General features: G+C 41.1%; 1 protein-coding gene across 5 annotated transcripts in view; it reads left to right on the forward strand.

Annotated features, from left to right (window-relative positions):
• Positions 1-13,135, forward strand: part of LOC120801564 (interleukin-1 receptor type 1-like) — a 21,919-nt gene continuing 8,784 nt past the window's right edge. Inside the window, exons 1-3 of one of the 5 annotated variants that reach the window (XM_040148700.1) lie at positions 1-394; positions 2,724-2,896; positions 12,210-12,287. In XM_040148700.1, the coding sequence (XP_040004634.1) occupies positions 12,212-12,287 (76 nt within the window). In that variant the 5' untranslated portion in view covers positions 1-394; positions 2,724-2,896; positions 12,210-12,211. Of the gene's footprint in view, positions 395-2,723; positions 2,897-11,040; positions 11,882-11,955; positions 12,115-12,209; positions 12,288-13,135 lie in introns of those variants that run through there. The other 4 variants (XM_040148701.1, XM_040148699.1, XM_040148703.1 and 1 more) reach the window with 4 other exon arrangements.

Raw genomic sequence — 13,135 nt, forward strand, 5'->3', positions numbered from 1 at the left:
ATCAGTGCTGGACTGGATTCATCTCGACAGAGGACACAGAGCAGACCGCGAAGAATAATAAACGAATGTGTTCCCTCAAAAACAAAGCAAAACAAAAGAAACAGCGCCGCAGATACAAGAGACCTGAGTATGGCGCAAACCGTGCGAACAGCGGGATCCAAGCTGCCCCCCCCAGCTATGTCTCAACAGCTTAGGACGCAACATTGGCTTTCAAAAGATCTGGAGAGGAAATTGCAACATAAGCTGAAGTCACAGAGGAGGAAGTCGAAGCTGGGGAGGACACGTTTCAGATCAGATTTATGTTTATAAAGAAAAAAAAGAGAAAACAGCTGGATTTTCGTGTGACCCGAGGAGGCTGTTGCCTTCACCAATGGACTAGAGTGACACCAGGCCGGTGAGTTCTCTGTTTTGAACAACATTAACTGAAGGGTGGGATCATTGTGATGCTCAGTAAAACCCAAATCCCTGACATCGGCCCTTTGCTGTCAGCGCAGGATCTATACTTCAGTGCCGCATCCTCCCAGGCGGATTTTGCGGGGACAAGCTCTGACCCCCCCCCCCTCGGTCACCGAGCACCGGAGCTGCTTCGGCGCATTTGTACGAACTCAACTTGACCTACCGTATTTTTTCAGGACTCCGGGGAATTAAGAGACGGATTAAGTGGGTGCATTCCCGGGGGGGGGGGGGGGCATGGAAAGGTGGCAGAACATGACCTCACACTAATTTTACAGATTCAAATTCAGATTTTTTTTGTTTTCAACCACGTTGTTTTTCCCACATTTACTCAACTCTGTCCGAATATTTTTAGCAAAACTTTGTTCAAGGCAGCCTGAAGTCCACCTGCAGAAATTTCCACCTTATTGTTTTTTTTTCATTTAAATGAAGTTAAGATCCCCTCTGTGTAAAAAAAAAAAAAGAAATGAAAACTGAGTATTGAGTCACACACAAGCATGTGCGTATATATGAGCACCACGAAATTGCGCTAAAATAGTGCCACTGATGGTCAAAACCTCCACCTAAACCTCCATGTAAGTACTTTAACTCAGGTGTGGGAGCAGGGCCACGGATAAAAGGCCCCTCTAATCAACATCATCGGCCATTTATACCCGATTCATGTGCCAACCCCCTCATTCATCGCTTCGTCTGTGTATTTGATTATTCGCTGACATTTCTTTGCACATCAGTCCCTTAAAGTTTCAGCCTGGTTTGAATGGGTACGGTTGCCGTCGTGGGACACTACAACCAGTGCGTCCGCTGTGGCGACAAACACTGAGCCACTGAGCACCAGTGCTTCTGACTTGAGCTGAAGCAGTCGGGCTCATCGAGAGATTAGTCCAATCGACAGAGAAATCTTTTAGTTGTGGCTTTTCAGACCTGAGGTTTTCCAAGTCTTCTACGGTAGTGGACACTGTATGTGTTCTTTGGGCTGTTTGTTTCATGTCAGTCTGGGCTCAGGGACGCTTTATTGACCCTCACTATTAATTGGTTAATTCATTGATTGGAAAAAAAAGTAATTGGCAGACTAATCACCAGCTAAGATGGTTGAATTTCAACATGGTAGTAACAGTATCAACTCTCTAAAGCACATACGGTGCCACTCATCAACTATCCGGAAAGACACGGGCTGCGCACTGCATCCCAGTGAAGCACACCCACAGGGTCTCTTGTCATCACTGCTGTAATCATTCCTGTCCCAAAGTATAAACCGCAAAAAAGTTCCCCTGGCCTGTAAGGGGGGGGGGCCCAAAACGAAAACCACTTGTGGGTGAAACGTTGTTGCTGCATGAGACAGAAGAGATAGCGGAGCGCTTGCTGGCGAGTTGGGATGTGTGACATTTGCGTGGTTAACTGCCACATTTCGGTTGTGAACGTGGTTCACGTTTTGAAAAAGGGACATTTACTCAGGGATCGCGGTCGACGGGGACTGACTCATAGTCGAAAGACTGCCTCGCTCCCGGGGATTCCTTTGCCCACTGGGGAAGCCCAGGTGAGGCTTCACACCCCTGCATAACCGCACTTGTCTTTTACATTGGTTTTTTGGAAGAATTGCCCTGAGGTCAGCCTCACATTTAAGTGATGGGAACTGAACATTTTCCCTGGTACGTGTAATGCTCCACGTTAGTCTTTTGGTTCCTTTGGTTCTTTACAGCTTGTAGATATTTTTATCGAATGGTTGGTCACAAAACCCTTGAGTGCAGGCCATTAGCCGATCTATAGTTTTTTGAAAATAAAGATTTTCAATTCTTTCTTTTTTTTTTTTAAAACTTACAGCTCCAATTTTACATAGCTGTAATGTTGAAATCTTTGTAGCTTAAAATCTCAGAACAACACATTCTTGTGGCTGTTGAGATAACAAATGAAGTCGTTTTTCAGTCGTATCTATATCTACAGAAACGTGATTATGTTCTTTATGTACATGAAACTGCAGTGGCAGCTGTTTGATCAGTTTAATCTAATTTGACTACATTTTTTTGGTCCAAATTTAGTCTTCAAATATTTTGGTTAAGGTACAATATTGTCACCAGGGTTGAGGTAGGTTATTCTATGCTGAGTTCATGGCTAGTTATTTTGATGAATGTGAGCTATTTTTGATAAGATTACGGTAAGGTTTGTGTCACGGTGTGTGGAAATGCAAAGGAAGGTGAACAGAGAGCTGAGAGGTGCAATCCAAACACACTCTTCCTCTTCTTTGTCTGTGCTGTTTGTGCTTTCATCCCATGGAGGTGGGGCAGAGCTGATGAATCATTGGTTGAGCTGTACAGTCGAGCCTCTGCTCCGCACGCAATGGTCAGAGGTGAGGTTTCCTCTGTCAGCTCCGCCGTGTCCTACAAACTCATCATCAAACTCATTCATCCTTCCTCTGTCCCGTCTGTTCCCTCTGGCCGCTTTCTTTGAGGTGAGTCAATATATTCTACTCATTTCTGCTCACTTCTGTGACACGACATTAAGGGTTTGCATGTTAACTCTTTTTTAGAAGTGTGTTGTAATTCTGACCACAAAGGGGACACAACTTCCATTTACACTTCATTAGAGAAACCTGCTCTATCCAGCAATGATGACCTTTTTTTTTTTTTTTTGAGGTATGAATAGAGAGTAATATTGATTTTGTTTTCTCTTATTACAGCAACACAATGTAATTAAAATTTGTGGCATTGCTTTGAAATAATAAAAAAAAAAAATAGAAAAGCAAAGATCATTGCACAAAATCAAAAACTTCAAATTGAAATTAAATGAGTGATTAATGAAGGTGCATTTTATACAGTTGTACAGTGTTGGTCTGCACTCTTCAAGTGCTTCCTAGATTCAAGCAAGTTACGTCAAATAAACCATGCAACTTTACCTCTCTGCTTGGGATTTGAATGTCAAAGCATTGTGGCTGTTTGAGCATTTTATTGATAATTTTTTTTTTTTTTTTTACATCCCGCATAGCTGAGCCATGCAACTGGAACATGACTAGAGCAATGACAGGAAGTTACGTTTATTCACCCATAAGTGACCACACTTTACCCAACGTAGAATAGAAGTGAAACTAGAGACGATTAACCACTGTATGTGTGTTAGATTTTGACACATGAGGGTTTTCGTTCATGACTAACTTGACTGTGCTTGTCATCTGTTCTGGATTTCTCTTAAAGTACCTGCTGCCTTGCAGTTCGTTTAATTCATTTTGACCGGGCAGGAGACGCACCTGATTCTCGTTTTTAGACCCTTTCACAACCTTTGTTATTGCTGCTAATTTACACAGCGTTTTGAGTTGGAAACGAGCTCGATGTCAGTTACGTTGTTCACGCACGCTGCTGCTGCACCCACTATTTCCAGAAGTAATTTAGTCTTGTGCAGTTTTAGAGCCACAGTGGAAAAAAAGGCAGAGCATCTCACCACAAAACCAAAAAGGAAAAAATGTTCCTTAATGAGAAATATACTTCCTTTCACTTCACACTAACAGTATTGTCCTCAGTGTGAAACATCCAGTCATGGTAGTCATACTCTCGTGCTCTGCTGTGGGAAGGGTAACTCCCATTATTTTCCCTTTCTAGTTCTAAATGAGTCATGAAATTAAATAACCTCCTAAAGGCAAGAAGGCTTCAATTTACCCTCCGTCAATCCCAATTCGAAGATTAAACTGATCCCACAAATTACACTCAGAAAGATATTTCCAACATAATATCTGCGGTTTGCTCGTTTCCTCACTTAAGGGCTAAAATTTGTCATTTTTACTACAATATTCCCACGTCGTTTTGTCCCTTATCAGTCCAGCGGAGTATTCACTCTTGTATCTCCCAATTTCCGGTGCCTGTGAATAGCGCGTCTTTAATTTCAAAGATTTTTTCCCAGGGATGGTTAAAAATAACGTGATTTAGCTGCGGAACTTGATAGTCAGATGCAGACTGCCACCTCTAGTAGCCGGCATGTTTCCTTAAGCCAAACAAGATAGTTTAACAGTCAAGGTGCATTAACGTAACTCTGTGATGCAACATAACCTATGCATATAGATCAATGGTTATCCATGGCAAGTCCTTAAAGATAAAGAAAGCTTTACTGGTTCTGACTTGTGGTGTGACGGGAACACTCTCAAACAGGGGGTTTCGTCATCTAAATATGTTGTTGCATGTATTGCAGGTTGTACAGAGGACATGCATTGAGGACCTAGGTTTCAATTCTCCATCATAACTTGGGAACACATCCTCTTCCCCTTCAAAAAAAAACAACAAAACCCATGTTTTATGCTTTGCTTAGCACTTCTCCATCACTCTAGGAACATGAGAATATGGCACTCATGGAGCTGACATGGGCCCTGTATTCCAAAAGCATCCTAAGGTTAATATGTCCCATTTAAAGCCTGAAGGCTGAGATCATCTCAGAGCTAAAGATAGATTTTGGAAGGAGCGCATACTTTAAAGTAATTTCAAGAGATTGGCCCCAACCTTGTTGAGTTCAAATCAGTCCCAAAACCAAATTCACTTGAGGCGGTTGAGAGCTTTACACAAAACCACGTTCGGTTTAGGCTGATCAATTAAGTCGATCGAAAGGAAATTAATTGACAACAATTTTGATTGTTCGTAATTTATCAAGGCAAAATGCTTCTGCATTTGGTTCTTTCAGGTTCTCCAGTGTGAGGATTCGCTACTATTCTCTGCTTTATATCATTTAGAGCTGAAAAAGCTGGTTCATTAATCAATTAGTCAATCAACAAAAAAGAATAAGCAACAATTCTGGTAGTTGATTAATTGTCATTGTAATTTTTTTCATTGGGGATACTTGCCAATTTTCTTGATCATATGAGATACTGAACTGAATATATCAGGGTTTTGGTTTTCTGGTTGGATAAAGAAAAAGTAATCTGAGGATGCCACTTTAAACTCTGGAAAACTCTGGAAAGCCAATCTTTCTCTATTTTGTCAGCTTTTAAAGATTATATGATGAATCAATTATTTAAGAAAAGAAACGGGAAATAATGATGAAGTGAAAATACCCACTGCAGCCCCAGTATCACTGTGATTTGAATATATTTGTGTTTTGGACTGTTTATTGGAGAAAAAAAAAAAACAAGAATTTTGAAGATTTGGTCTCTAAGAACTTGTAATGGGCATTTTGTGGGCAGAACAATAAAGAAATAGATTAATTAATGATGAGAAAGTAATGCTATAGGGAATTTTTCAGATATTTCCATAAATACATGGTTTTGCAAATGAAATTGATAAAATCTCTTAAATAATTTGTAGTGCTGGGGAGGAAATGAGGCAGTTGTTCCACTCTTACACATTCTGTTAGTTATTCATCCGACTGTTCCAGTGGGACTGACCAGTTGAAACTCAGCGTGAGCTGTTCAGTAAAAACCGTTGGGTGGAAGTGAATTTTGTTGCTGCTGCCTCATGTTTGTTTGACCAGACAATCCTGATTAGAGTCTCCATGTTTATGATGACTCAAACTGGGACAGCAGCTCAGCCGGCTGCCAGCAAACACTGCTCAAAACAAATCACTGCCGTTGTTGCTTTCCACTTCACTGTTTTCTTTTCTTTGTTTCCACTTGCTGAGCATATACTGTACATTGTTGCAGCATTGCTCTGCTAAATATTTGCACTGTTTTGTTACTAAAACTAGGATATTCCATTTGAGTACATTATGACTACAACAACAATAAAAGCAACAATAAAATATTCTTTATCCATATACTTTATTTCTAAGATTGCCAACATAACATGGAAATTACAATAAAAACATGAACTTCATGTTGTTTATGGAGTAGTTACCGAGGAAAGTGGTCTCAGACTGTGACTGTGTCCTGCAGACGTTCGTGTTGTCACAACCTTGGACCTTTGATCACTCTTCAGTGTGTGTCGCAACCACTTTCCCACAAACAGATGGACAGAGTTTGCCCGACTGAGCAGATTCGTAGTCCAACACACCCAATTGGCTCTTGACTGAACACAAACAGAAATAAAGGGACACTTGTTCCTTTCAGTCAGTTTGCTGTAGTGAAATCAAACATTGCACAAATTTGTTCAGTTAGTGAGAGCCATTTCCCAACAGCTTCTCTGTGGTTTCTGCCATGCAAGCATTTTCCACAGCACTGCTTTAGATGTCAGTTTACAGCATGCCACTCTGTCAAATTGATGTGTCAACTAAAAGTAATTGAAGTGAATGTATTACAATCACTAAAGATCATGTTGGACACGAGTAGCAGCCCTTTATCTAAAATTTGTAGAGAAGCTAACGCTTAAAAGATTCCACATTTCCCAGCAGCCTTCCTGCCCCCCCCCCCCGTCCGTGCTTCCTCTCCCTGCAGAGGACAAACACACTGGTCACAACCCTTTTATCAGCCTTTTTTATTCCTCCCATTATCTGCTGTTACCAGAAACTGGACACTTTTAGCCTTGTTTGCTCTAAAGTAACATTGTCCTCTTCTTTTTTGGTGCCATTAAAGGAATCCAGCCCACGGCACAGCCAGCTACCAACACCTCAAGTCCTCAAGTTGCACGGAAAAATGCTTGCGAGATATTTTTCTGCATGTGACTCAGTCAGTTCTATTAACCTCAGCCCCTCATATGTTACTCCCACATGTCTGTTCGTACCATGGCCCTGCTGAACCTGCTGAGCTCTTCCCACGCTCCTCTCTGCCTGGGCTTGTCCCTGAGTAAAACCGTGCTGTCTAAGTGCGCCTGAAACTCTGGATCCCTAACACTATCCAGATGCAGCAGTTGAAATCTGTGTGCAAGAGAGTATGCTGTCCTTTTCACGGTGCTTACTGTTCACTGAAAAGGTAGTTTTATCAAAAGAGAACTTATCCTAGAGCTTTTAAAGCGGCAACATGCAACATTTTGAATGTTTTTTTAAAATAAATTTTGATTCACTTGAACACCACTTAGTTTGTGATGGATAATCCCTTTGTGTATTTCTAGGCCCATACACAAGGCAATGGGAAAAGAAATTACGAACTGCTTCAAATACTTTCTTTTTGTTAAATATTTAATTGATGCTGAAATGACTAGTAAATTATTTGATTAGTTAATAAACAGAAAAATAGTTTAGATAAACAACGAATCTTGTAGGTTGTTTATCAAGTAAAATGGCAAACATCTGCTGGCTCCAGCTATTGAAATGCTAGGGTTTGATGGTTTTCCCTGTTTCATATCATTCTAAACTGGAATCACTGGGTTCTGGACTGTAGGTCAGTCACAACAAGCAATTCGGAAACATCCCCTTGGCCTCTAAGAATTTATGACATTTTAACCAATCTGAGACAGGTGGAAAGGAGGATCTCGGTCTGCTTCCAAGCGGACTCTGATGCGTTTTGTTTGTGGTGTGAAAGCAAACGGATCAACCACAGTATTTTGAGAGCAGATGTGATTTTGGAATGATTTCAAAAGCTAAACTACTAATAAATCCATCTGCCGTCGGTGAACTGTGCACAAAACGACCTTATAATAGACCTATATAAGCCTAGTAAAGGTGTTTACAGCAGCTGTATTACTGCTAGCTACAGTGAACAACTTACAAGTCACTCCCATCATGTAGATAAGGTCATCTTATATAAAACCAGTAAAACCAGAGTCCACTGCCCACAGTTTTAAATGATGTCAGGATTTTGTGCTGACAAATTTATAATTCAAGAAAAACACCAAGTGTGTTTACTTAATCTGTTCTTCAAATTCCTAATACAAGTCAGTGGTTAAAAATGTTTTTATCATGGAAAAAGATCTCTGAATTTCATAAAGTGTTAACGATTGACCCAGGTATTGACTGTTAACGTGGCCGACTATCGATTAAGGAAAATTGAAATTAAACTTAAAGTGACAGGGATGCACGTCAGATCAATCAGGGAGTAAAAAGCAAATAAAGGCAGAGCCCCGGTCGATGCATCAGAAGGCCGATTTTAATCAAGCAATTTCAGCTACTTGTGAATCGGTGGAAGACAGCTAACGAGCTGTTGTGCGTTTCTGTTCTAAAAATGAGTATCAGCTGATGTATCACTTTTTTTTTTTGTATTGGCCTTAAAAAGCCTGTATTGGACGGGCTCTAATTAAAACTGAGGTGTCTTGTGCTTGTGTCCTCTGGCAGTTCATTAAATCCATTAAAAAGTGTGTAAGATAGCGACCCCGCAGTAATGGCCCATGGAATACTGCTGTACAAGTTCCCGTTTTTGTCTTGTCTCTACCTGTAAGTCATTATTCATGACACAGTCTGATAATAGTAGTAATGACACAAGAGAACGTAAACACACACATCACAAGCATTGACAGCGCAGGCTGCCAGTCGCCAGTTACCTTCCAGTCTGCATGACAGGTAACTGGTTCGCTTGGTTCGTTTGTAAAAAGCCAGCGTGAGCACGAACTGGTGCAAGAACTAAAATGTAAGAATGCGCAACTTTTTCCCTTGGTCCGGACTAAACGAAGTAAACGATTGATGCGAAAGCGCTTTGAAGATGCTGATCTGAAGAGAGAGTCGAACATCTGAACCGCAGTGCGCCTCCATCTAAACGGCTTTGTTACCATCTGTGTCTCTTCCTGTAGCGAGATGGAGATGTACAGACTCTGTGGTTTAGCTTATTTTCCTCTTTTTGTCGTCTTTTGGCTTCCTTTTGTTACTACTGTTTGCTTGCAAAGGCTTGTTTGTCTGAGCACTCTGCTGATAGCACACAAAATGCAAACCCACAAGTATTTGACTGATATGAACAGAATATCCTTATCTTGCATGGCGGTTAAGAATATTATGTGATAAGGATGTTCTGGGAAATTGAAATATTGAACATCTCGTGTGCATAATTTTATGATCATGGTTTCATTTTAAACATTTCACATTTCAAATAAAGCTCTATGGGCTCGAAAAATGAACGACTACCCAAGATGAGCTTGTAACCAAAGGAACCAAAACTGGACCATTACAAAACTGCAATGGCAAAGCACTGTTAAAATACTCTTTCCTGGTGATTTGAAGGATTTTAATTGAGCTTTCTTAAAAGTACAGACATGTACAGTACACGAAACACCTGTGCTAAGATCTGACATCTGCGCTACATCATAATTGCCTGCGAAGCACTTGAACCCCTGCCAAATGTACTTTAAAAGCCACTAAAAGCAACTTGTAGTAGAAATGCTAATGTTTTATTCAGCATTGTGAATGCATGTGGCGGAGGATGTGGTTAGATTAGATTAGATTATCTGCTGAAGACTATCTTATCTGAACGTGGCCTTACATCAAGCTCAAACACAATACCGCAGCTTCTGCTGTTACAACCAGTTAAACTATGTATGTTATGAATGGCTTGTTAGATTCACCAAGATACTGTTGGGCTATAAACTTGGCTTTTTATGACTTTTAAAAGAAAGCCAATACAGATAATTTAGGTTACTTAACCAACTTGGTGATGTTTTTCAGGGGGGTTTCCTCCAGCTGCTGTCAGGGTGTAACTTCATGACTGATAGCTGACAGTCAGTAAAATGACAAATTTTGGCCCAATACCCTTTCCTCAATCCTTTGTTTCTCAACACACACATTCTTTGTTTTTTCATCTTTAAAACATTACAATCATAGCCAATATTTTTGCAGCCCTTCAAAATGATCCGTAAAAGTAGACTGGACTGGAAGCATCAGATTGTTGTGTAGTCACTCACACCAAAGTTTTGTCTTTGTCCTGTTGTCTTGTGAACTGTCTACTTGTCGTATGTTTTGGCTGCTATGTTTACATAAGTGTGATTGTTTGTTTCTTTATATTGGAAAATAATAATTGTAGTCTACTAGTAAATCCAATTGGGTCTGGTAGGTTTGTACTGTATTGCCATGGATGTTGGGTCTGTGTGTCAATATGTGTAATACTTGAGTGGATCTGGGTAGACTTGCTTTCATTTTGACAGCAAAATGAGACACGAATGAGTAGGAGTTAGCTGGTTGTCATATGTGTCTTTGAGAAATGAATACTTTTTTATTAATTTCTCATAGTACAAATGATACTAGGCTGTGGCATTCAAACCATGACTGATTGTTATCAAGGTGCCCAAAGTGTGCCAAGAAAACATTTTCCCAACTCTAATACGCCACCACCACTGTCAGCCTGGGCTGTTGACACAAGGCAGGTTGGGTCCATGGATTCATGCCATTGATGCAGAATTCTGACCCGACCATCTGCTGCCTCAGCAGAAATCCAGACTCATCAGAACAGGCTACGTTTTTCCAGTCTTCAAGTGGCCAGTGTTGGTGAGCCTGTGCCCACTACAGCCTCAGATTTCTGTTCTTTGCTGACAGGATTGGAAACCACACGTGGTCTTCTGCCGCTGTAGCCCATCCACCTCAAGGTGCGACGTGTTGTGCATGAGATGCTTTTCTGCTCACCACCGTTGTAAAGATGGGTTATCGAGTTTCTGTAGCCTGTCTGTCAGCTCCAACCAGTCTGGCCATTCTCCTCTGACCTCTCTCATCAACGAGGCGTTTCCGTCTGCAGTGCTGCCGCTCACTGGATGTTTTTTTTGATTTTTCGCACCATTCTCTTAACTCTAGAGACTGTTGTGCATGAAAATCCCAAGGAGATCAGCAGTTTCAGAAACACTCAGACCAGCCAATCTGGCAAACCGACAATCATGCCACAGCCAAAGTCACTGAGATAACATTTTTTTTCCCATTCTGATGTTTGATGTGAACACTAACTGAGGCTCCTGACCTGTATCCGCAGTTTTTTATGCACTGCACCGCTGCCACATGATTGGCTGATTGGATAATTGCATGAATACGTAGGTGTGCAGGTGTTCCTAATAGTGTGCTCAGTGAGTCCATGTTTACATCAGAAAATTAGGTATTTTTGGCAAAACAATGTGATCGGTGCTGCTAAATCACACTGGAGCCACATCCCGTAAAAAAATGAATTGAACCAGACTGGAGACCAAGAGAAACGTATAACCTGAAAAAAACACCTATAAAAACAAAATATCAGGGGGAAAGGGAACCAATACCATCCAGCTACTGGTGAGAAATACACAAAGCTAAATGGACAAGAATCCATCAACACACACAGCCTATGACAGAAAAACAGACAGACACACACACACATAATAGCTCACACTTCACAAATATCTATTAAAGTGTAATCACAATGTAATTTATATATATAATGTTTACAATTTGATATTTTGTAAATCACTATGGCAACATGGATTGTTCTCTGGGGTCATGCACAAAAACCGGTCTCACTCGAACTAGCACAGTAACTGTAGTAGTTGTACAAGTTTGAGAAAAAGAGGGGGCAGATTTCCCCCAAAGGTTCAGTGTTCAGTCGCAGATCCGCAGGCAAGGCTGCGTAGGAGCGTTCACTGGGAGCTGAGCAGTGTTCAGGAATGCTAGGCCTCCCTCCAGGTCCGCAGCATTACGCAGTGTTTTGTCAGAGGTTTTCTGAGCAAGTGACTCCTGAAATACCAGAACATTTGTCATCTATGTCCGAGGGCGGGAGGTAGATGGAGGGTGGGGGAGAGGGTAAAGGAGAGGCAGAGGGAGGGCGCGAGAGGTGGTTTTAGAAATATAATTTAGTATGAAATTTGGCTTGAAGAGGAAAGAAAACTGATTTTGACGATTAATGCTGTGTTTGAAGCCTCTTGCGACCTGTCAGTGTCACTGCACAGAAGTATACCAGTAAGTTGTTAGCTGTTTGTTGCGGGCTGCTGTTGTAGCCTTTTCTCTTGGCTTTATGGTCATTTCTTACTGTTGCTTATACGCATGTTTTTCAGCCATGGGCCGGAACGCCGCACTGGGAAGCCTTCTGTTTTTCCTCGGGCTATTTGGGATCTGCACAGGATTTGAACAAGGTGAGCTAAGTCACACTTTTCTTAGAACTAAATGAATACTACCACTACTGTATAGCACTATACGGTTTTGCTGAGTCTGACTCTAACGTCTGCCTCCAGTCTGTACAGAAGCATTATATCTCCATCTTGTGGCTACTGCTGTAACCGCAGTAACTTGTGTAATTTCAGAGGTCTCACGACGACTTCTGAATTTTCTTGGGAAAAAAAGCGAAGACTGCCAGGCTGCTATTCTAATTGCGCTGCATCTGATGAGACTGTTTAGTGCTATAGTAACTGTTTAACTGTACAGGACGCTGCAGTCCGGTTTTATATTTTGTGAGGACTGACCTGCATCAATTAAATTCTCATTGCAGCCTCAGTTTTCTCATACTGTATGATGGGAACAAAGCCAAACTGACCGGTAAACTGGAAAAATCAGCCTTAGTGACATAGAGCATTATGGAAAAATACTGGAATTTGGGCACGATGTCAAACGGGCAGCTCCAAATCCACGAGCTACTAGTCGGATGCTGGAAAAGAACAACCAGACCAGAAGGGATGGTTTGATGCAGACTCAAATTTCTCATGTCTGATCTTTTTTCTCCCCCTAATCCATAAAAGTAAAAATATATGTAAGAGCAAATATGAATAGTAAGCATAAGTAAAGACCCTAAACCTAATCTCTTTTCTTAAAACTTCCTCTGAAATCACTTTGAAATTAGGTAAAGCTCATTTGGTTTTTTTGTAATGAATTATACTATATAATCAAAATGGCCTAACCTCGCCAAACAATTATTTCTTTCAGGTAAAATCCCATATTAGACATTGACAAGTTTGCTCACATCTCGGTCCCCAGGAACAGAGCCCTG

This window comes from Xiphias gladius, chromosome 16 (genome assembly GCF_016859285.1).
Source record: "Xiphias gladius isolate SHS-SW01 ecotype Sanya breed wild chromosome 16, ASM1685928v1, whole genome shotgun sequence".
In the NCBI taxonomy this organism is placed as follows: Eukaryota; Metazoa; Chordata; class Actinopteri; order Istiophoriformes; family Xiphiidae; genus Xiphias; species Xiphias gladius.